The sequence below is a fragment of the Xiphophorus maculatus genome, chromosome 22 (assembly GCF_002775205.1).
Source record: "Xiphophorus maculatus strain JP 163 A chromosome 22, X_maculatus-5.0-male, whole genome shotgun sequence".
Taxonomy (NCBI): Eukaryota; Metazoa; Chordata; class Actinopteri; order Cyprinodontiformes; family Poeciliidae; genus Xiphophorus; species Xiphophorus maculatus.
Window position 1 is genome coordinate 23,134,740 of NC_036464.1, and position 26,089 is coordinate 23,160,828.

The 26,089-nt window shown below is 41.4% G+C and overlaps 1 protein-coding gene across 1 annotated transcript in view; it reads right to left on the bottom strand.

The window, feature by feature from the left end:
- The window catches only part of meis1 (Meis homeobox 1), a 107,370-nt gene that overhangs the window by 72,167 nt on the left and 9,114 nt on the right, over positions 1–26,089 (bottom strand). The window contains exon 7 of the mRNA XM_023327563.1: positions 14,112–14,223. Within this exon, the coding sequence (XP_023183331.1) occupies positions 14,112–14,223 (112 nt within the window). The remainder of the gene's footprint in view (positions 1–14,111; positions 14,224–26,089) is intronic.

Genomic DNA, 26,089 nt, shown 5'->3' on the forward strand with positions numbered 1-26,089 from the left:
TTTGTGTTGGTAGCGTTTGGAGAGCTGGCTGGTAAATTCTCCCCCGTCTTTTGTTCGGAAAAAGGAGAGCGGTTGGGGGGTGGAGGAGTGTGATGGAGGGGTGGGGGGGAGGGGGGCTCCATGCATAATGCTCTTAGCCAGGGAGGTCTGGAACTGTGTCTATAAATTGAATTATTTCAATTTGAGGGAGAGAGTGAGAGAATAATGGAGAGTAGCTGTGTGGGTGTGCGTGTGTGTGTGTGTTGCATTTATATGTGAACATATGCATGTGTGCCGAGAGAGAGAGAGAGAGAGAGACTCATTTTCTATTCTTCTGCAAGGTTCATATTTACAAGTGAGAATATAAACCAACTTGCGTAAGATTAGAGAAGAGGCCAAATGTTAGCTTGCAACTGGAAGCTCCAGTAATGGATAAAGAAAGGGCTGAACCATCCGGTTTCAGCATCTTGATGTTCTTATCGAGAGAAATCCAAATTTCTTTACCTCGTATGCTTCGTCTAATATTCGTGACATCCAAAACGCGAAAACAACCCTGGTGGCCATAGGTGTATGAGTGAATGTTTGTGTGCTTAAGGGTGGCGGCGGGGCTGAAAATATTCCTGACACAATATAATCGGCAGGAGACCATATGGCAAACTGGCAGCAAGCTATTTATCCTTATCCTCTTTGGAGGCTAAAATTAGCACTTCGCTGTTTGTAGCTTTAAGCTGGACTCCAACCTCTGCCACTGAGTTAATAATAAAGAAACACCACCCTCCTCCTCACAACCCCCTCTAACTTTTTTGTGTTTATCTTTTGCCAACTCTCAGTACCCCACTTTAACTATTTGTCCCCGCTCTTAAAAATAGAATCTGCCTATTTTATCATTTAAGAGTTACAGTATGAATGTCTTATCATAAATAGTTCCTTAAGCTGCTGTTCCCTAACAGGAGTTTGTATCAGGAAAGCCAGGATTTCCTGAACATGGACCCCCTTTGCTAGCTTGAAAGAGTGGGATGATGAAACTAATCTCTTTATCAAAAGGCTAAATAAACATAGCCTCTCTGTGGATGTGTGTGTGGGCAATGCTCTCTGTGTGTGTGTTGCTGTGTGTGCTGTTGGGTCACACTAAGCATGGTTTGGTTCCAGCAATTGATTCTGTCTGTTTAAAGCTCTTTTTATTAGACAAAAAAAAAAAAAACATAAACAAGAGAATTTTTTCTGCCTGTATGGAGAATATATTGATATGACATTACCCCTCCTCAACCTGTTGCTAAACACTTTTGGTGTGACAAGTAAGACTCCCTTATTGTCTCTCTTTTTGCTTTCGTGCAGCTGCTAAACACTCAATTTATTTATCTCATCTTTAGACTTGTGTTAATAATGCTCAAGGTCAATTGATGAGCTAATAACTAAATTTTTTATAAATTTCATCTAATCTTTTTACATATAAAAATGCAATAAACAGTTTATGTCTTATATGTGACTTTCAACAATTGGCAGAGGTGATTGCCCCAATTCTCCAATCTGATATTAGTTATTAATTATTGTTCTATTTTGACCCATATAATAGAAAAAAATGCATATCATACCCCTTAATAGGTAAAAACAAATACTCGTTTAAACTCAGATATATACAGTAATATATATATATATATACAGTCAGGACAAGACATTGTCTGAGTCATCCAACTCAGGTTTTCTATAATAATACTGTATTTAGACATCAGTGACATCTTAACATGAATCTGATCAGGGGCCTCTTGGGCCCTGAGCTCAGCTCGGTTTCCAGTGAGGAGGAGGAAGATGCAGTCGGCAGTGACAGGAGTGCAAAGTCAGGAGGAGCGAGCGAGAGAGAGTTTAAGGTCATTTTCTGGACCATTCATAATGTGTTGTGACACATCAGCAACGAGCTGCTGTGATTTTACTGTCAGATTCCCTTAGAACCCGCACTGCTCCTAATAGGGGAACGGGGCATTGTCTTTCTTCGACAGCTTATCTTTGCATTATTCAGGCTGTGTGTACTGTACACTACCAAGCGCAGGAGTGGACATGCGACTCCAGTTAATTGGGAGCTAAAAACAGAGCATAACAAGGAGCCCAAACTGGTGACCATTCCAAATTTGTCACTTTTTTATTTTGTTGTAATTTTTCATCCAAACACCCACATACTCGACTGCATCAGCGAAAGGGGTATACAGTTTTTTCTTTTGTTTTGTCCTTGTCTGCCACATTGATTTGCATGACGAGTGCCTCACCACGCTCCGAAGTGCTTACATTTGCAAATCCGAGCTGCCGAATTTACTTCTAAACGCAGCGATATCTAGTAATTTGACGAAACCAGCGTGTTCCTTTGGGACACGGCTGCACTACAATTGAGCAAATTGCAGTGGCGCGCACAGGACTCGAACCTGAACCGGGGGGCTGTCAGGTCATACGTTTTCGGATCAACTTCAAGACGCACCACCACGCGAAAATGCCTTTTGAGTCCCAGGACGGATCGTCAGCGTAACAGGACGTCTTGTTATGTAACGTTAAGTGAAAAATCAAAGGAAAGAGAGAAAAAAAAGAGAGAAAATCTTCCAACGCATTCAAGCATTCTTTTGCTAATCTCTCCCGTCTGACACACGAGAGACATGGAGAAGGCTACAGAGGGTGTGTGTAAACAGTATCTTTTAGCAACCACCAGTAATTAGATATAGGCATTTGGCATTCGCACCAGTCACAAATTAAAGAAGAGTGCTTCCTGTAAACAGACAGTGAGAATGTGTCTACATCATTAGTGTGCCACAATTATAACATAGGAGCTAAAGATACATCTCCCTCCCACTAGCACTCCCTCAGTCAAGCAAATGAAATGAAACCATTTTTTTCTTCTTCTTTTCTTTTTAAGCACCAGACTGTATGAATGTATCCATGTGCATTTTTGTGCATTAAATACAGAAAATAAATTGTTGCAAAGCAATATATACATTTTTTTTTTATTTTTTATTTAGAGGCTTTCTTGAGGGAAGCCCAGAGACTAAGTGAAGGCACACGAAGTGGGGGGTGGAGTACCAAGGATGATATTTCGTGCAGATGCTTGTCATGAATGAATATGTATTTCATGTAAATTCTGCACACAAGGCATATTGTAATGGTCGGGGCTAGACTTTGCATTTCTTTGGTCATGCAAACATGCCCACATGTAGCCGGCGGACGGACGGATACGCCAGCCGAAGGGATGCATGGGAAACTTAAAGTAACAAGGAGGAGAGGGAACAATAACTCGGCTTCAAAACGTGCTGGCAATTCCACCCGACGTTATCACAGGAAGTCAAAAACGAGCAAACGGCAAGAGGGACGACACAGAGGAGAGTGAAAAGAGGCAGGAGAGAGGGCAGGGGGAGCTAACACATACAGTACATCCATGCTCTGCCCCAAGTGTCACTTCTGGCACTGGGGCTGACTTTTAGTGGCAGAGATGTTGGTATCAACTTTGTACAGGGTAAATATAAAGCAATTTAACCTTTGTAAACTGAGCTATGATTCAGAGCTAATATGTACAATGTAGTCAAAAAGATAAGTGGACTGACTGCTTGTGTTGTGTTTCATTTACCTCTGAAGATGGAAGTTACATTTGTGGTTCCCTGAGCTTCAGGTTGTTTTCACACATAAAAGTCCGGTCGACTCGGTTCAATTGGGGACCAAAATTGCAACCTTTGTTACATTTTCAGCTGCTGTGGTTCACTTTCACTCTGCTTTGTGTCAAACAATAAAAACCCTTTGAAAATCCTGTTCCCTCCTCCGCCTGTGGTGACGCTGCGCCAAGAACCACTTAAGGAAACAACACAAAAAACCTAAGAAGAAGACATGAGCGCAACGTCCTTCTTTGTAAAATATAAACCAGAATGAAGCAGCGTCAGACTTTAGCAGTTGTAGGATTTCTCTTTTTGCCTTTGGTAAAAAGACCACAAGCCATTCCTCCTGCTTGCGCGAGATACACACGTATTTGTTTTGGTTGTATTTACCCAGAATGCCCTGCACTATTTCCGCTTCCTGCTTTTGAAGCGATCTCCAGTGCGCCTGGCGGTTTGCATTCAAACCGTGCCAGAGTTCACTTCAACCCAACAAAGGCCGAGGATTGTAGGTGGACCACGGTTCACTTGTTTCGTTCCCCATCAGTGTTTGATTGCGCATTCACACCTCTCCAAACAAAGCGGACTTTCTAGGCACACAGACTGACGTATGATTAAAACGGACTAAACAGGACTGGTGTGAAAGCAAGTGATCTAGTTGCATGTTGGAAAGCAGCTGGCAATCTAACACGCCAGCAGCTGTACCTTCGTGTTCAAATTGGATGGACAGATGGATGAAAGTCAGGAAATCCAAACATTTTTCTATGCCATGTGTTTTATTTTTCCTTAGTAACACGGATCTGGAAACGATAAAAATTGAAATTCATACTTTTCCAGACTGTGTGGGAACCCTGTGATGCATCCAAGCACTCTGGCCTAATGTTCACTTAAACAGAAATTGTACAATACTGTGGCTGGCAACTGGTTTATTGCTAGTGGAAATAGAAATAAACAGCTGGTTTCCCTGAGTTTTATAAGTGGTAGTCATGTTGAATTTTGAGGTGAGAATCGGTGACAAACCCTCAACTTTACCAACTCCCGGGTTCCACTTCTGGTTTTTCCTCAGTGAGAAACGATACATTCAAGTTTCAGGGTATAAATTGAACACAAAATCAAACTGCATCCCTCATCAAAAACTGTTTTCAGAATGCATTTTAGATGCATTCTGAAATTTGAAAACTTCCAAATTTTCGACTTGGAATTACAATTCAGGAATTTGATTGGGTTTTTTTCTCCAACTTTGGTTTTTAGCACCAATGGCATGGGGTCCAGATGGAAAAGAACATTTCAGATCTTTTTCTTTCTTCCAACAAACCCTAACAGTACTGCCCTGTCTAGTTTTACTCTTCTGCTTCTAAACGCCTGTCATTATGACGGTCATAGGAAAACCTAATACACTCCATAGTTATTCTCGTTCTAAATGTTTGATAAACCCTCACGTAATTCCCAAAGTCTCACAGTAAAATGTGTATGCACATCTTATCTGATGGGTTTATGATTATTAGCTTCTCACACATAAAATATTGACTCAGGCCAATAAAACCAAGTTCGTGGATGTGATTGAACAGGCAGAGGATCGTTTCATGTTAAATGATGTATAAGAGAGGAGAGGCGAGGTGGAGGAAATCATGCTGTTTGCTTTTATTTTAGGTTCTTTTATTCGTCGCTGTGCCCCCGTTCCTTCCCGTCTCCAGCAGATGTGTGACAACAACCTTAATCCTAATTGCAAACGGACTCCGCTCTGTGGGAACCTGAGGCAATTTCCTCTTTTTTTTTGTTTAATTCTTTTGAGAGGAGCAAACTCAGGCCACTCGAGTTTGCTTACTGGCCATAAAATCTTATCAGGGTACATCGTTTTTCAGTAAGATGTGTCATTACTTGACAGCGGACGCGTCAGCCAGCGCGATAGCGAGAGTGAGAAGTTGTAAAGCCCTCAGTGAGTCTGACCGAGAAAGGTCAAGCCCGGGCGCCGAGAAGCCTTTACTTTTCCCAGGTAACTGCAGGTAATAATGTTTGAGAAGCCGTAAATCTGGGGAAGGTGGAATAAACATTGCTACCAGCAACACACAGTCCGGGGCTGCTTTGTAAGGATGTTTTAGAAGCAATAAGACTATATAGCTGTCATATATTGGTTTTTTATAAACTGCGTGTGAACAAAAAGTTTGGATCACGCGTTTTATGTTGCAAGAGTTACCTCGATGTCTCTCCACAAGAGATGTTGCGCTTCTTTACCGGCGCATTCAGCTTGGTGAACTCCCAAATGACACTCGGCGGCACTTAACGGCGTGATCAGCCACAACTTTTCCACCGCTCCCCTCTCCCTACCGATTTGCACACACATAAAGACACTGCTCCACCCTCCAAAAGGCTTCCGCAGCATTTACGCCGAGATTTCTCCCCTTTCATCTCGTCTTACTCTTCCATTTTACACGCTTTCTTTCAGCCTCTTTTTTTTTTTTATTCTGCTTTCACTCTCCTCCCCTGTACTCACACCCTGAGGAAATCAAAAGGAGAACCGTGTTTGCGTCTGCCAGCTACCTCTACCTCCACACCTCCTGTGATACCGACTGAAGAACAAAAAAATCTAAACCAAGGGAACCGCACACCTTTTATCCACCCACAAGAGCCTCACGTTTAAACAGATTACTGGTAAAGCTGGACACCAGTAAGACAATTACCGGACCGAGAGATCTTGCTCGATCACGTCTAGACATTGTCTAGACGAAGCGCACCCCAAGCCGAGCAATGACCATCCTTGATTTTTTTTTCTCTAATTAATGCGTTATGATATTTTTCTAACAGAGGAGTGGAACCGTTTAGCGTAACATTGCTGCTGTAAGGCTTTACGCCTTTGCAAAACTTGGCTACCACTCCAGATTCTATATATGAGGTACTGGAAGAGTAGAGGAAGTCATAGAGGGTAACAGACCACACAAACAATCACAGCTCCCTCTCTTCCAGTCTACTGGACAATCGGACCAATTAATCGGTGACTTTGAGGGGACCACAGGAAGCCGAACGATTGGACGAGCAGAGGGCGACCGCTGATTGCTTGGCTCCCGTGTCCGTATCTGCAAAAGCCCACCCTGAATCTGGAAACTATCCAATAAGACAATCGCAAACAGCAGCTATGAGCTCTGACCTTGTTGGAGGGCACCGAAGTTGGTGGGTGGATGCATGGCTGGATGGATGCATGAAAACATCAGAAATATCTCTGCCCGGTCGATGAAGACTCACAACCGCTTAAGGTTATATGCTATGATTAATGACGAAAATTGGCTAAATTTATTTCTGATATTGTTTCAAGACATTTTGCAGTGAGTAATCCTATTTCACATAAAACAACTCTCAGTATCCAGTCATATGGAATCTGAATAGTAAAATTCACTCTCACTACTAATTCTCTACAATCACAATTTTACAAATGTAGAAGAAGTTATTTTGTCTGACTCTGAAGTTGGCGTCTACTCTTTGGAGGTAAATATGAAGAGTCAAATGTAAAACAGAGCTAAGCTACAAAACTAAAAACAATTAATTTGTCAAGCAAATTTGCTTCGTCAGGTCCCAGAAGTAAAAAAGCAAAAAAATACAAAAATTTTAAATTAACTTGTAGTACAAACTGAAGTGAAGGACAATAAACCAGGAACCAGGAAGTGTTGCTTGCTACTTATGCTACTCAAGCTAAATCAAATCATAAAGCTCTGGTTTGCTCTGCATCCCCAGAACCAGAACCAGACAAGCAGCATTCAGCTTCTATGCACCACAAACCCGGAACAAACTTCCAGAAATCCTTTCAAAAGCAACTGCTTTTGAACCATAATAAATGGAAAACCGACCAATACATTTGATGCTTGTTGATGACTTTGACCATGGCACTCGACAAAATGTAATGTTTGTTCCTGGTTTCTCAAATTGGTGACTGTGTAATGTTTTCGTTACTTTTTATTTTTGTGTTTTTATGGTGTAAAGTTCTTTAAACTGCCTTGTTGCTGAAATATGTTATACAACTAAACTTGACTGACTGATTGATTAAACTCGAGGGATAAATCAGGAATGAAGCTAAACAAAATGGACAACTTAGCAAAGAGACCAACTTTAAGCTGGATCTTCAGACACTCTGTTAGACGCTTGTTACAGAAACACTGTTGGTTCCAATTTCTTTTATCTGAATCTATGAAAAATAAAAACTGTGGCTGAGGTTACAAGTCAAAAAATGAGTAGACAACGCATTTGAAGGTGCAAAATCCAGGTCTTTGCTGGATTTAGCTTTTTTTTTGTCTTTTCTAAAATACAAACCTTTTGGACATTCACTTGTCGTCCATTCACTCTAGGTGTGTTTTTAAGGCCTGACAATTCATCTTTTTGTCTTGGGTGACCGAGGACAACGTTTTACGCCTCAGTCTTCGTCGTTACGTAGCCTTGAAAATACAAATTTAAACGTTGACCTTTTAATCACGTGTGTTTGCTCCTACATTTACCGTATGTCATCTTGCTTAGTCCTTTTGATAAAGCCTTATCCTTTCAACCATTTGAGATGTTACAGGCTTTGTTAAAGAGGAAAAGACGTTCTCTTTCTTCATGTCTTCTATGAAATTCTATGCCAATAATGTGAGAAAGACCTTCTGATCAAAACCACTTTAACAGGTTAAAAGAAAGTCTGAGACCTTGGAGGCAATGGGTAAAGAAATGATTGGACATTTGTGTGTTTTGTTAAAACACAAGCTCAAATCTCAGGCCAATATTAAGACACCAACAATGAACGCAGACGCCATCATACCGGGAACCTTCTTCACAACGTTTTATTTTTTTAGTTTTCACAGATTATTTTACATTGCTCAGACGGAAGGCAACCTTTTTTCTACAAAATTTTGTTTTCTAATGTATACAAATCGGCCAAAGTTTAAAGAAAAAAAACATGGACAGACTTCTAAAAACCCTGTAGATCCTACTGATCAAGACCACTGGAAATCCTTACAACAAAGTCTAGCTGCTTGGGGAGGGGGGGGGAAAGAGCAAAGACAATTGGAGCGGTTCAGAAAGTTTTGCATACTACTTGTTTTTCCAGCGCAAATCAGGCAAATGAAAAAGCCTCGAGCTGGATATCATAAACTCCGAAAGTCTCAAACCAACACTTGGACACCAGCGAACGAAGGCAGACACCGACATGAAGCCTAACAGGGAGCCATTTGTCTTGGCGCGGCGCGCTGTACTTTGTACAAACAGTCCGGGTAATTGGTGATACATATCTAATATCAGCAGTCGTCGCCTCGTTCCCGGGACGATTCCGACCAGCAAAGAGGCCGAACCCTGTAGCTTTCAGATAGATAGAGAGAGAGAGAGAGAGAAAGAGCAAACACCCGACCGCACGGCTGCAGCTGACCAAGTCGCCGCCTGAATGTTATTCTGTTTCCCTCGCACGCAATACGAATTCACACAGGCAAAGAGGAGCCACTTCATTCTGCGAGAAAAAGAGACGACATGAGGGACTCCCAACCATCGCCGGCGCATGTGATCTGTTAGCTTTTCCCTTTACCCTCCGAGCATTACTTTTCACACAAGAGTACGATCCAAGGCAGCTTGTGGGGCGCTACAACAAAGCGCGGCTGTTGGTAGGAACTAGTTAGCACACAGCTGGACTAATAGAGCGGGACTAATTAGCTACAGGGAGTTCCCTCGTCAGCCCTTTGCTGGACGTTTGCAAAGAATCTCCCGAAGAAAGAGAGGAGAAATAAAAAAAAAAAAATTTATAAATTAAAAAAAAGAAAAATAAGCGTCTTTCTTAGTGTGAGTCCTCTGGGGAGAAAGGAAGACACCCAGAACTGATTTTAATGACATGTGTGAAGCAAATGTGATCCTCCCTCTATTTTTTTTTTCTTCTGTGACTGCCAATGGAATTTGGAGCTAAAAAATACCATGGGCATTGTGGTCGAAGCATAAACACCATAACTGAGGATGCAGCATGTGAGGATTGTCACCACATGTAAGAATAAGAGCCGGGCTTCGTCTCTCTCCCGCCGCCTCTCTGACACTGACGAAGCGCTGCAAAACATCTGCGAGGTTTACGAGTTGACGTTAACCATCTTATCGTGGAAAAAAAAAACCATATATGTTTCACGTCGATCCATAGTTCTCACGGTTTCTCCGGCTCTTTGATTTTCGAAAGAGAGAGGGAGAGAGAGAGTACACTTCCGGGTGAAAACAGCGATTTTTATACCACTGGGCAATGACCCAGTAAGAAAGGAGGCCAGAGCAGAAGCATGTGTTTTTCTCAGTAATAGCCCTCCAGAAAAGAAAGGCAAGTTCAGTTGTTAAAGGGCCGTGTCTATCCAGCATCCTTCATCGGAGCTGCTTCGCTCTGCTGGAGGACAGGAGATGATAAGCAGGTGAGGAGAGGGAAGGAAAGGTCTGAGGACAGAAGTGAGGAAAGGGGCAGAAATAAGAGAGATTGGTAAAAAAAAAATTGGCAAACATTTTCTTACGCTTTTTATGTGGAGGATTAAAACACCTCCAGTAAGATTAAACCAACTTTCTCTCAACACCACTTAACCTTAGTAAGTCTTTAATACAGTTTATATCATTTTAACTCAGGTTCATGTTTATTCAAATAAAAAAAGGGGCAATGAAAGCTGCAGTATGTAATTTTTATTTAAAAAAAACCAAAAGAAACACATCATTAAGTAAGTTTAGTACAGGTGGACCGTGTTCCTCTGACCATAAGCCAATAGAACAACTTTGGGATGTGTTATAATTGAGACTTTGCGACAGGCCAACTCATCCAACATTAGTGTCTGACCTTACAAATAAGCTCCAGGTAGAATGAACAAATATTTCTCGTGAGAATACACTCCAAACTCCTCATGGAAAGCCTTCCCAGAAGAGTTCGAGCTTCTATGGCTGCAAACAGTGAGACGACTCAATTCCAACGCTTATGTCCAAAGAACGGGGTGTCATTAAAGTTTGTGTGTGCATAAAGGCAAGTGTCTTAGTACATTACACTTGGCAATACAGTACGGCTTAAGAAGTAATGGAGAACTGTGAAAAAGTGTGGTCCGAGAAGAATAGGTTGCAAAGAAAAGATAAAAAAAAGTTCAGAGGCTGAAACGATAAAGTGCAAAGATAAACATGGACAAAGTTGGGAAAAATGGAAGAGAAGACGGTAGGAAATGAAAGCGAACACACAGGAAACAAAGAGGGGTAAAGGGAAAGGAAAGACGAGGGATAGACAAAAGGTGATGTTTGAGAGTGAGTGGGAGGCAGAGAAGAAAAAAAAGGGGGAGGAGAAAAGAGGAGAGAAAGCACAGGGATGCATGAGGAGAGAGACACAAACTGACAGTCAAATGAAAGGGAGACTGAAGTGTAGGTGGGAGACAAGGGAAAACAGCAAATGGTGGGGGGGTGAGACATGAAGATGAAAGAGCGAGAGAGAGGGGAAGAGAGACAACTGTCGGGGAGAGAGTGAGCAAAGTGCCAAACAAATAAATAACCAGCTTACTGGGATTACCAAGTGAATGACACAGAATTTGCCCGAGCCAATATGACGCGGCAGTGATAGCTGCTAACCCATATAAACCTGAACGCGGTCCAACGCGTCCCGCGGCGCTCTACCGTTGTCACTGCGCTCCGATGCTACGGGAGGCCCGTTGTTTATGTGGGCTCCTGTAAAACGTATTGCGGCGTCTGCAGGCTTTGAAATGGAAGAGTTGTTTGAGACTACCTGAACCCTCAAAAAAGAAAAAAAAAATTGAGATTAAGAAAGAATACGTTGCGTGGTTAAACATGTACGGGCGCAACAAAGGTTTTAACCAGCTCGAAGCGCAAACGTTACGCAACAGATTCGCATTGTTGCTCTCCTTCAGCTAGTTAAAATCAGTTGACTAAAGCTAAGCGATTTGTCATGCTTTCAAGAAAATCCTTCTCACAGTCTGGAGTTTTAGACGTGTCTGTGTCTTCTTCTCCTACCACAGTTTAGTCACACCTGAGCAGAAAATCCTATAGTTGAGTCTATAAACACTCTTTGTCCTTAAAAGTGACATTTAGAGAAGAATTTCCAGGCGATGTCAAACTGATCCTGTTGCCTTAACGTCCCAGAGGAACATAAAAGGAAAACCCAATTATGAACCTATTTCTCGTTTTATGAATTTTAAAGCAACAAAACTGTTCTAAGGTAACATTTCTAAGGCAGGGATGCAATGAGATCGTGTGTTTCCAGTCTGGGTGTTAGCATTCATTTTGGCTGGTGAAGTAAGGGTTAGCTGTTTTTAGGTTTTTCAGACATTAACCTGTGTGATTTAAGCTTGGGACCCTGTTTAATCTATGCATAATAATCTATATTTAGCGACTATTCAGACCACTTTAGCTAATTCTTTTTCAAAAAAGCGACTAGCGACAAACCTAGCAACTATTTCTGTGTTACTGGAGATTTTGGTGACAACGTAGAGCCACCAGTTGCACTGCAGCTACAGTTAGCACTGGGCGCTCACTTGAGTCCCTCCAACCCACGACTGACAGCAGGCTCGCCGCGCTGCAGCAAAGTCAACTTACGGTCAGGTCAGTCAAAACCAGCAAAAAGCGGCTATGAAAGCTGAACGTGACGAATCAACCAACACTTTTTACCTATTTATGTGGCAATATGTTGGGTACTCATTAGAAATTAAACAGTTAAATGTGGTTGATCTGTAAGCATAGGCTAACTGTTAGCTACTCAGATAGCTAAACGAGTAGCACCTGCTTAGCTTCTTCCTCTAGGTGCTAAAGTAAAAGTAAAGTAAAGCCCTACTTTTCTGTTTATGAATGAGTCTTGATAACATTCTTCAGTTCAAGCTCTGTTTAGACTTTCAATGATCTTGCTAAGGCGTCATGTCATCAAATGCTCACAAACACTGTAGCGTCTTGTCTTATGAGGTGAACGTACAGCCACACCAAAACAACTGAGTGAAGTTTAAATCATAAATTGCACATTGGCAAACAGAGATTCAATTTTCTTCAGTTCTACGAATTCCCATTCTTACGGTTAGACGCTAACAATGCTAACAGCTTGCTAACCATGCTAAGCTAAAGGGAAATTTAATCATTTAGTCATGAATTTGTACTGCACTTTTTCAAGACTAGTTTAAAGTCTGTCGTGTTGACATGTTGAACAGGGATTTTCTGTTTTGGGAAAACCAAAATTGTATAAATCTTTTGGCATTAGGCCCCCCTTTAGACAAGACAAAATAAAACAAGCATGGAAATATGTGGACAAGTCCAACCTATGCTGGAGTGTTGCAGTCTGATCCTTTGAAACATAGTTTGTGATTAGTAAAATTTTTGCCGCATTTGTGAGAAAAAAAAAGCAATTTTTAAAAACCGTCAAATAACTTTTTTTCAGAGGTAGTTATATTATTACGTCCCGAACTGTCAACTAAAACCTGAAGTTATTAAAGCAATTTTAACAAACTCAGTCATGTTTTTTTTAAAATAAGTTGACCAGAAGTTATATTTATACTCGCCTAAATTCATCGCAGAATTCAAAACACACAGCTTCAGCAACAAACATACACACACAGATCCTCACTACTCCACATTTTACCCTCTAATGAAGTCCAACGGCAAAACAAAAACCTACGAGAGCCCAGACAGAGTTAGAAAAACAGAGATGTGAGGTGACAGAGAGATGATGAGACAGAGTCATTGTAGTATAAGGAGCCAGTCTATAATTGGAAAGATGTGAAAAATGAAGTGTCAGTTTGGTCAATAAGGGGGAAAGGTCGCAGAGACAGGAGCCCAAACTCGGCACAGAGCATGCTCATTAGAGCGACCAATCAGCTCTTGGCTGGCTGCTCCCAGACTATTACGCATCAAAGGTAGAGGAGTGGACACACACTTGTACAATGTCTCTTTGTCTCGGGGCCCAGTAATTTCAGGGCTCTTTCATCAGCCCGTTCCTCTCTTCCACATGATCTATTTTTCATTTCTTTATAAGCTACACGTCTGAGTCCTCAGCGCTGACCAGTACTGGCGAAATAAAAAAAGGAAGAAGCGGTATTTTAGTTGGAAACACGGTGTGTGAACGTGTGTGTTGACTTCGTAAGGCATGGCAGCGTTCTCTGCTCCTACCCAGGCTCTGCCTCCTGGCACAGGCAACCCTGCAAACTGCTCGCCCTGACATCAACCTCAATAATACATAAAGTTGCATTTCTGTGTGCAGTTGGTTCGCAGCGTCAATCCCAACACAACCAGCGCGCCGTTTCTGTCTGCCTCTCTTTAAAACACACTGAGCTTCACAATGCACCAAAGGACAAAGGAAGAGAACGTCAAATCTAGGGTTCTAGGCACCAACACGAGGAGAATCCGATTCCATCGACTTCTGAGCGAATGTACTGAAGCTCAAAGAATGTTAGGAAGACAACAGGTGTAATATTCCTTCATCCACAACAGGAGTACTTATCAGTTCAAAGAAGTGAATGTGAAATAAGAGGTAAGGAACTTTTCTCTTCTCGTTCATTTTTCAAGCTTCTGCTGCGGCTGAACTCTTACCCTGTTCGCTGCTGTTGTCCCCGCTGTGAGACGTGTGTCCGCCGCTGGACGGTCCCGGTGTGCCGCCGGAGCGCGTGGACGCCGTGTCGTCGTGGTCTCTGTTCCAGGATGTCTGTTCGGGAGAGAGGCAACCAAAGAGACGGCCATTTTTAATACATCTATTTTTTTGTTGTTTTTGTTTTTAATCAATTTTAATTTGTGAATTGAATGTGGATAGCTAAAGATGCACCAATCAAGGTAATTCTGACTTCTGTTTTCCTTTGCCAGTCGTAATTTTGACTGATTTTGTTATTTTCCCCTTCCCCTCAAATACCATTACATATTAAAAAACAAGACAGAAAAAACTGTTTTGAATCCATCAGAAAAAAAATGAATTTGTATTTACAATTTGTTTCTACATCAAAATCCATATCCCTATCACGTTTTACTGTATGATGTTGGTGAAGGCATTTATAGGTCAAATTTTGTTCTTTAATTGGATGCATTCCAAGCAAAGGAAACCCTCGCTACTACAAAATAAAACTCACCCAGAGCCACAAAAAGCCATTTTCTAAACACAGTACGTCTGGCTAAAGTGTTTTATTGTGAAAGCTGGAAAAATAAACTAAATTGTATTTCTATTTTCTGATCGCCATTGGATCTCTGATCACTATGTCAAATAACAACAAAAAACATCAACTTTTGAAAAGTTTAAAATATAGTTTGATTCCGGACTCTACTTCATTGATTGGAGCATTTCCAGAACAATGGCATAAAAACAGACACAAATTCAAACTCAAAAATGAACTCAGGATTCAGTCTACAAGCTCACCCTGCAGTTCATGAGGCCCTTCGACATTCTTTTGTTTTCTTCACAAAATGCAGATTATTAGACGTTTCTCAAAAAGGCCGGTCCAGATCAATAGAGAGCAAACATGTTGCTTCAGTTCCCAGATTTCTGAAGCATGCGATCCGTGGCCGCATCCATTTGCCCCAAACCACTAGCAGATGAGAATACGAAACAGCTACAACTTAAGATAGGCTACGGCAAGCGCCAGGGAGTGATGTCATCCGAGCAGAGAGGGAGAGAGCAGAAGGCAAAAAAAACTCATGCAGTCCCCCATCGGTACAAATTCTCTGTTGGGTCCACAAATGAAATAAAAATAATATATGTTAAAAATATTTTAAAAATGGACGACGACTCGCAGTGAAGTGGAGCTAGATTTCATTTTGGGCATGGCAAAAGCTAAATTAAATAAGCAAACGCTTTTCCGTAATCTTTCCTTAAACAAAATGAAATGCAATACCGATCGGGCCGAGTCTGAATGAAAACAAATGAAAATGTTTGAGCGTAGCCAACTTCGAGAACAAAAAAAAAAAAACTTTACGATGCAGCCGTGTAGCTACCGACTGGACAAGAGCTGGAGTTTATATAAAGCAAGTCGGTTCCATGTAAGGCCAGATGAGGGTCATCTGAACGCTGGACAGTGGTAAGCAAATGGCCCAGAAACGACTGAAAACATTACGACCGCACGCCACAAATAGTGTACATACAATAAATCACACAGTTATTGACACATCGAAGCCTTCATCGCACTCATACATGCAGATTTACTGCCTTGCAAAAGTATTCACTCCCCCTTGAGACTTTTTGACTCAAAAAGCCACTTTTATCCCCACCACTACAAACTAAAACACGCATTAAACAATTTTGTAAATCCATACATCTAGCTAAAGTGTTTTATTACAAAAGCTGACGAAATCAAGTTAAAATTTCTTTTTTCAGAATTTTAAATAACACGAATCCTCTATTTTACAAGCTTGTTGTGGATGTTAAGTTATGGAAATACTCACAAGATGACAAATTCTTGTTGCATTCATAATCAACACTATTTCATTTTCGGTTTTGTAATAGTTGTAAGAAGGTCAAGGCAAAGGATACATGGCAGACTTGCACAACATCAGGAAAACGCTACAATGTGACACTATTACCGAAGATTCTGGTGACAATAACAGCTACGGCTAATTAAAAATTTTCCATCCCGTCTCTGACTTTATCATAAAACACGAGCCTCACGGGTCAGTGTGAGAGATGTAAGGCAACTCTGTGTAACATAAGCCACACATTCTTTTAACGCTAAAAACTTTTTTCGGAGCGACAAAAAGAAGAAAATCCATTTCAGAGAAACAGCAAACATGTGGAAGAAGACCCTCTGGTCAGATGAGGCCAAAACTGAACCTGAACACACCACTTTCCAGCTTCACTTTCCAGCAGCACAAAAATCATAAACACGAAGCCAGAGCTGGTCATTTAAATCCAAACATGTGCAATGATGGCCTAGTTCAAGACTTGATGTGAACCCAATAGAAGATCTGTGCCAAAACTTGAAACTTTATGTCCACAGATTAGGGATGCATTGATCCACCTTTTTCATTTCCGATATGGATACCAATATCTGAGGTTTATCATCGGCCGATACAGAAAAACAGAGCTGAATTTAATTAAAATGTTGTTTTTTTAAAAAAAAAAAACACTGGCACAAATTACAGAAACAGAAATTCATTTGATAACTCTGCACCAGTACAGAACACTTGATTGCTTCACAAGTTTCATCAAACATGTATAAACAACTTTAATTTGTTCAGTCAGTGCAATTAGGAGTGCACCAGCCAAAGTAAAATAAATAATAAACTGAATCTGTCAAAAACAATAGGGAACTACTTTGGTCAAACATGTAAAAAAAAACAAAAAAAAAAACAGCAGCAAATATTTCAAATGGTTCAAAATGTGCAAGAAAATGTAAATTGAATAAAGCATAAGGTCACACATAGAGTTAGACTGAATAGATTGCCCACATTGTCATCGATTCCCGATCCAGGATTTTTTTCAATATCGGGACCAATGAAGATATTGATATCGGATCAGGTGCATCTCTACCACAGACGCTTTCCATCCAGTCCGAACGGCACGGCACACTTCGGACTTCGACATAACGTTGGAATTCTTCCGCTTCCCTTTCATGATTACTTTAGCTCGTCCATCACACGAAATCCCACCGAAACGTATCAAAGGTTTGCCGCTGTGGCGTGAACAGAGCGCCACAAAACTCAACAGAGACGACTGCTTTGGCACCACGCTGCACATGAACGTACACAAAAAGAGCAAAGAAACCGCACGGGCCCCGCCGAACACACAAAGGCTGCTAGATGTGAGTGAAACCAAACCAGATGTCTCCCGGCGCTCTGCGAAGCAACATTAGCGCTGAAGACAGGGGTGAGAAAGGAGACGTCACAGGAGAAGGGAAACGGAATCAAATGCCTCCGAAACGACTCTACATCACAAACAAACAGAACGCGACGCAAATGCTTATCGAGCCTCCTCCGCCCGCCTAGCTTTGCTTTGCAAAATCAAATGAGGCAGATATCAAAGTGGGGCGGGTGCACGTGTGCTTTTAGGTCGTTTTGTGACGAAATGAGTGATAGAAACCCGCAAGGAGGACGAGAAGAGGGGAGAGGAGAGGAACGCTGTGGGAATGGGAACAACTGGTTTCAATTGGGACGCTGCGATCGGCGCTGCTGCCGTTGCGTGAAGGGTTTGGAGTTGATCTTTGCTTTATTAAAAGAAAGGAAGACATTATTTCATGACATGGGATTTGTTTAAAACAGAGTGCAGACTTGAGCGGAGAAAATACAAGTCAGCAAATTCAACACATTTGGAGCGGATTAGAGCTGCTTTGATGTTCCCAGGCTATGAAATTATAATCCAGTGATTACATGGACGATATAATCGTTTTCCAAATTAGACTCTGAGGCTATTCAATAAAGACTGAAGTTCCTGCGCGACGGCATGACTGGGATAGGGACAGGGATGCTGATTTTAACGGGGATAAGAACCAAGGATGATTGTTTTTTGGGTTGTTTTTTTCTGTTCTTATTTGCTGACCGTAGAACAAGAGAGGGGGGGGGGGGAATGAAACACCCATGCATGACCGAGTGACTCCAGAGCACATCAGAAGTGAGGTAATCCAGACCACATGCTCAAAACACAAACAGTTAACGGCAGCTTTTGCCAACTCTGTCCAAATCTGCTCTGTTTAAAAAAATACAAGTATAAAAGAGGGAGAGATGGAGAGAGAAAAAAGTTTTTTTTTTAAAAAAGCCAAACATGTTTATTCAGAGCTCCGTAAAGAAGACTAGTACAGCACCCACCCCCGGGGATGTCGAGCGGTGAGAAGTGAAAAAACCCCAAGAGCGTCGGCTTGTGAAAAAGGACGTGATTTCCCTTTTCTTTCTTTTTTTTTTCCATGTCCTTTTTGTTGTAATTCTCTAACAAATTCCATTTGAAAATATAATTAGAACGAGAAAAAAAAAAAAAAAAAACAGAGGGGGAAATGGCAAAAAAAAAAAAAAAAGGAGAAAATTACCACATTAGCTGTAATTGAACAAAAGAGCGCTTTGCCTGCTGGGAGGTGGCCACCGCGGCCCCATGGGAAACGGGGCGGGGCCGAGACGGGGCCCTGGTGGCATCTCTGCAGGGACGGGAGAGAGGGAAGGGGAAGGAGGGGGGAGTTTATTTATAATCACAGGCCGCCCTTTGGATGGAACGGGGCCCAGCTCTGATCTAACACGCAATTAATACACACACGGCTGAGATAACACAACCGGTGCACACAGGGCTGCGCAGCATGTGTGTGTTCTCAAACACACTTCTCTTGCTTGGTCACTTAGCTTGCACAAACACACACATACAAATAGTTTGGGTTTTTTTTTTTTTTATTCCGCAAACACATGCACACCTGCCATAATAACAAAAGCGCTCACCTTGACCAGAAAAAAAGACACAGAGACACACACTTACCCTGTGCTAACAACAGTTTAAAAGCACCAAAAAGAAGAGGGACACCTTAAATGTATGTAAATTCAGAGGATGAACAGATGAATAAACAGAAACAGAGAGGAGTAGGAGGAGGAGGAGGAGGAGGAGGAGGAGGAGGAGGAGGAGCGTCCCTCCGCGCCCAAGGCTTCACACTTGATTCATTCTGTTCTCTTAATGAGCGGCCGTGGTCTCTCGCTCAGAAAACGCCTCCCTCCCCTGAAAATTTCTCAACCTGCTCCATGTCTCCTGCGCAGGATAAAGATTCATTCAATGCCTAATTGTTCAGTAAATTCAATTTTCCACATTCTATTCTGCCTAGATTTAGCTAAACTTCTTAAATCTTCTGCGCCAAGCTAAGGGAGCCCTGTTTCTTTTTTTTTCTTTTTTTTTTTGAGCCACACATACCTTTTCCCTCCCACCCTCCTCATCCCCTCCTTCATCCCTCCTAATTCGCCGTGAAAAGATTTTCCTTGCTGGAAATTCAGATTCCGCTATGATCGGTGAGGCATTCCAATCCGATGCGTTCTCATTGTGCCTCGACTAAGATGCGAGAGGGGGGCTTCCCTTTCTCGCCTTGCCAGACCCCCATATCATAAAAGCGCTCATGCAGGAAATGCTGCCTTGCCAATTCATTTGCAATGATAAAGAAAATGGTTGGGGTTATATTGCTTTGCCACCCAGCTCTTCCCTCTGTTTTTTTTTTTTTGTGCCCAAAATATCTTTTCTGATGTTATGGATATTTACAGGAGACAAATTTATTGGCACCGCTGGTAAAAATGTGTAAAAAAAAAAAATTTTTTTTAATTTTAGTACTATGATCTCACTCTGAAAATTTTTGCTAAATCCAACCTTTTACTCTGAGTATATCTTGCTATTGATCTGATACAAAGCGAATACGGGCCCAGCATTGTCGATACGGATACCATTATCGATACTGAAGCTTTTGATTATTTACGTCTGACCTTCAGTTTTTCTGCTTTTTCCCCATAACAGAATTTGGACTATATTTATCAAAGTGTATAAAATACTATAAAAACATACTAATGATGTTTAGAAACTAGAGAAAAACTAAACAAATTTGTGTGAATGTTTGTCCATAGCTAAACAAGGTACAAAGCGATCCGCATATCAGATCAAATCTAAAAAATGATTTTTTTTTAGGTAGAGTTCAGAAACTACGACACAAAACTAAAAGAATATTTCAACAAGGAATCTGAAACTACAATACCATCCTTACCATGCTGGTATCGATCCGATACTGATATCGACATGTTATCGATATCAATAATTATAATCGATCTGCCCACCTCTAGCTTTTGTTGCTAAAAAGTCCAACACTATCCCACTGTCTCACTCCACAGATCTATTTGATGACGTACTGTATATGTGTTCAACTAAGCAAATAACGCTCTGCCGTCGTCTTCTTTTGCATTTAACATTATATGATACACAGTTTGATCACCAGATAAGCCAGGCAGCCACAGAACTGTAGGGCAGGCTGAAAAATTCTGCTGCATGATCGTCACCACACACTGCTTCCTAAACTGATCACCATTCACTCACCTCAATATGGTAAAATGTTGAAACTGAAAGTCAAGCTGACACCTTGCCATGTTTTCTGATTAATTTGGCCAATGGGTGCCTGAGAACTCATGGAGCTTAAAGATTTCCTCCTGAGATAGTCACGTTATCGCAACTCTGAAAAGAAAATGAGGCAAAAGTAACATACCCTGCTGTCCTGACACAGCAGAACACTGCAAATTCCACGCCTTTTATCCCAATACTAATGAACTATTCCGAACAGAAGTGCATGGAAAGTAACACACATAGAGGATGTGAAAGGCGTGATGTTCCACAAATTTCTCTTCATATCCCCACATAGCACATGTGCTTTTATCATGTTAGCTTACTCATCAGCAGGTTTACTTTAAGTTGGCAAAAGCACATAATTCTGGTTAAAGTTGGTTTAAAATGGTGGGACAAAAAAACTATTTTTCTGGCGTCCTCCTTTAAAGCCCCCATTTGGCAGATAGATAGCATTTAATATGTACTACTGGAGACTTTGTGACTCTCTTTGCTGCTATTCTTAATTTTAAGGTATGTCGTCACCTAGCTTAGTGGCTAGTTGCTAAAAGAAAAGTCCATCTGTGTCACTAAGTATTTATAACCCAGGGAAGCAGGAAGTCACAGATTCAACTTAAAAAGTAAAGTTTATGTGGGAATTATTTTGCCACAGTTGATTTTTTAAGAAGAAGAAGTTCTTCACACAATAAATAAAGATATTCAAATGTTTACAGTTTGTGATCACATCGCAGGACTCCTACACGATTCATTTATTTCCGTCTTTTCCAACATTTTTATCAAAGTTTGTTTCCCTTTCTGAACTTTTCAAGCTGTGCCAGGGAAAGTATATATATATATATCCGAAGATGACAGTCAGGCTTCTCAGAATTCCTCATGCATCCTTCCCCTCTGCGCCTGTTTTCTTTAACACAATTTTTGACCTTTTGCAACAGCGCTGCTTTCTTGAGCTGAAATCCGCGAGAATACCATGTGTATGCGGCGGCAGTGGCGAGATGGCCTGCAATAACTCCGGACACATTCTCCCACTCAAGCGAGCGCTGGTGGGAAAGCTGTGAGTGAAAGGGGCAGAAAGGCCAGCTATTGTAAACTCTTGTTTGCTTTTGCCTTCAACGGCGAAGAGATAAAGCAGGATCTGCCTCTCTGATAACCGGCCAGGCAAGTGCTTGCCCAACTACCTCTGCTTTCTCCCTCCCTCCCCCTTTCGCTGCAATATTAGCGCTTCCAAAATGAAAAGAGAACCTGATAATGGTATGCGCGGTGAAAAAGAAAGGAAAAAAAAGTGTGTGTGTGTGCGGGGGGGTGCGGGGGCAGACCAAAAGGACCCCCAACTCTCTCCCTCCCTTTTTGTTCTGCACTCCCTAACTCCTAACAATAGACAAAGAAAGGAGAAATAACCTTATAATTGCTGAAAGGGGGGGGGGGGAAGAAAACTGGATTTTGTCTCTTGAGTGTGTAAAGTATGCTATGCTGAATAGCCGTCAGGTACGCTTCAAAACTGGTGGGTCAACCTCGCAGAGGCAAGCAAAGATAATTACATGTTTGAGATAATTACCGGAGCTTTCAAAGTCTGCTCAGATGGCACTCGTAGAAACTGACAAACTGATTTTGTTTCTCCGTGGCCGTCCTCCACTACGACTCTCCACGCTGTACGCTCCGTGTTTATCCCGCGAGAGCCAAAATCCAAACAAAAACATTAACTCCAGTGCCCTCCCTTAACCACCAGACAAAGCACATCCCCTCCTGGTTTTTTTTTTTTTTTAATGTAGCTACAAGTGAAAAAAAAAAGATAGAAAAAGGGTTGATGTGATTTCTCCGTGGCACGTTTCGCAGCGGGTTTCTTCTGCAGGTTAACTCGCTGGGATTTTCTCAGCCTATTCCTTGGAGACGAGCTGTTTGTGACGGCGGCCATTGTCGGGGGGCTCACAGGGGGTTAGGGGGGAGAGGAACTTTCCATTAGCTAAGTACACATGCGTTAAGCCAGGTTATTGTTTACTTAGCCTAAGAAACCACAGCGGGCCTCGGGGACAGACATGGCCGCTCATCAGAGGCGTCAAGAGTCACAAGCCAGAAACTTTTATATCTGCAGTTGGGATCCTGTGGTTCGACTAAGCACTGCTTTCCAGCAATACTTGCGAAATCTTAAAACAAACAATAAATCAACAGCAAAAAAATAAATAAATAAAAAATAAAAAAATAAAACAATAAACGTATGGTGGTGTTTAGGAGGCTCCCTACATTTTTATCTTTGATGTCACTCCAGGGTCGAGTTGCATAATCATAATCACCCCTACTTGTTATTCGCTGCACAATAATGAAGAGGCTATGAAACACACAAGTCACGTGGTCATCTCTTTGTATCACTTGTTGAATCCTCAACAGCCGCCCTGCATTCACAACTCAAACCAGAGGAGAAAAGGGGGAGTTTAGGGGGAGAAGAAGGAGGAGGAGGAAGGTGAAGGGGGGTCAAACCCGTTCTCTATTCAACTACAAAAGCAGCTATTACCAACAATCACTACAATGTTTTAAATGTTGGTGTTAAGAACAGCAGCTCGCCACTGTAGGCGAAGTCGGCCGACACTCCATACCTTGACAAGAAGTGGGCTAGATTAGCGACGTAGCGATTAGGAAGGTAGTGGAAGTTATAGTTTCTATTGGCTTAGGAGGTTAGAGGCTTAGTGGGGAGGAGAGAGAAAAGGAGAGGGGGGAAGAGGGGTCAGCAGTGTTTGACAGCCAGAGTTACCTAAACCAACACCGCTGGGTCCCACTGACCTGGAAGCCCGCACTTGTACAGCAAAACAGCGCCATTTGTTAGGAGAAGATAGCATGATAGCACTATCAGGAGTGAATTCTTACACCGTGACCACAACCCTTCTCTCACACACAAGCTGGGCTTGTTTGGGGGAGAAAAAAAAACAACCACAGATCCCAAAACGTATAGATGTGATACGAGATTTGCATTCTTTTTACGCGAGGGAGACTTTTTAAAAATAATAATGAAAAAGTCCAAAGGAGTTCAAGTCAGAAGAGTTGGGCAGTGACTAGTTATATTTAGGCAGTTACATTTACTGGAGGACCTTTTTGGGGGGGGGAAACTTACTTTTAGGAGTACTTTTACTACACTGTTCGTTTTACTTTTACTTCCGTAAAATTTCCCAGTTCTCTTCCCACTGCGAGTAACTTTACTGAACAAACATGTTTTAATCAAAAATTCACAAAACACAGACACACACCTGTAGTTTTTGGAAAAAATGTTCATAAGTTTTATATTGAAAGAAATAGTTTCTTTTCCCTGATTTTGTTATTTAGTAAATTACGTTAGTTATATGACTCATTTTCAATTTTGCTCTTTAAATAAATTTCATATTTTGGTCTATTTGATGATTTAATTTTCAAATATTAAATGACTGATGTTTTGATCAGTAACCCAGAACACGAGCAGCTGTTTTACCAAATACTTTTTGGGTCATTTCTTGGACATGGCAACGTGGACGTAGTGCCACTCTGATCTGAGTACAATTTTTGACTTTCGCACATCAGTCGCCGGGTATTCACTCCTATGTCAACATAAAGTCAAGCAGGAATTTTTTCTTTTCTTTTCTTGAAGAAAAAGAAGAAGTTTCAATTATTTCCAGCCCCACTTCAGCCCGCATGGCTCAATCAAGTAGAGGAGCTCTTGAGACTTGGAGTGAGTCCTCAGCACTATTAGCAGTGCTCAGGCTCCACGGGCCTCGGAGTTCATTAGTAAATTGCAGTAACTCTCCCCACCCCACTCCACCCCTTGCTCTCTGTGCAATTAAAGACAACAGTGCAAACGACCTTCTGCAACATTTCCCTGACTCCTCAAACCGAGCTGGACGTGTGTGTGCCAGGCAAATTGGGCATGCTGCTGCAGTCGTACTCACACAACAATAAGCTGCTATATATATATATATATATATATAGTCAATAAGCGGCTCTGCAGGAGAATTTCTTCCCAAAGAATTCGTACCTGCGAGAAAAGTCTCTGCAAAACCAGCAAGGAAGGAGTTAAGAGAGTCCAACTGGTGCTAACCAATCACTCCAGTCACATAGCACCTGAGGGGGGTGCTGCATTTATCAGGCTGGTCTGAACACACACACACACTGCAGCGCGTGCACGCACACACACACACACCCACACACACACACGCTCGCGCAGAGAAAGACACACACAAACATTGGGAGGGTGAGCCCAAACTAGCTGGGCTGCATTCACAAGTCAGCGCAGCGCCTCTGACTTCTTCACCTCTCAGCTATGCTCTGCTTTTCTTTTTGAAAGTGCCGCTCGATCTCCCCTTTTGACAAGCTACGGGAAAAAAAAGGGGAAAACACACAATGCAGAGACACCTAAAGAATGAACCCGGAATCACTCCTATGACGAGGGATCGTGCAACTGAGAAAGTCAGCATTGTGAGATTGGTGAGTTTAATAAATTCAAAGTATTTTTTTTTTTTCCTCCCACTGACATTTTTTTTTTTCTTCTCCTTCTGCTACAGTCGCCTCGCTGGAATAAATTGGTTTGTGAATAAATGAGCCCAGTTTCTCCTTCTTGTTAACATTGTTCCTTTGTGCAAATTCACTTTCCAGTCCACTTCAACTTTATGCCCGAGGGCATATATTAAAAATACATATGGAAAGAGATAATGCTCGCACAATGCAAATTTGTTAAGGTTGCCACTGCCTAACTACCACAGTTGAGATGTAGCACAAAAAAGTAAGTTTTTCTCTCTGAACTTTCAACATTATATATATATATATATATATATATATATATATATATATATATATATATATATATATATATATATATATATATATATATATATATCGTAGGTAAAACTATGCCACTTGAATTTTGGGTAGAACACATTTGCAGAGTTTTTTATTTTATTATTTAATCTTAAATGCAAAATGTACAACGTTTTGTACAGTCTTTGATAATCAATTAATCACATTTAATCCAATGAATTGTTTCCGCTCCAATAAATATGGCTGCAACTACCATTTATTTTAGCCATTGATTTGTCAAATGACTATTTTGATGATTAAATGAAGCTAAAACTATGCCACTTGAGTTTTGGGTAAACCACATTTTGCAATGTTTTTTTTTTTCTCTATTATTTCATCTTAAATGCAAAATGTAATTTTTTTTTGTACAGTTCTGGCTTAATGACTGCTCTGAGTGTGCTGCTCTTTCAGCAAATGGCCTTCTTCGAGTCTCTATGCACCAATAATGATTAATCGATTACTTAATTTGTTGATGATTACTTCGACAATTGATTAATCGCGATTAATTGTTTCAGCCCTAAAATATATATACATATAAAGTTTGTCATGAGATTCAGCTTTGTTTGAGTTACAATGCCTGCATTCAGCATAAACAGGCGTGCACCCGCTGCCTGTTTGGATATGCCTGTTTGCGCACACACAAAATAAGCTCATCCGTCAACATTACACATCTGTCAAAAAGTTATCTTATATCTTGATATGCTCGCAGGTCATTTGTGTTCCTCTGTCAGAG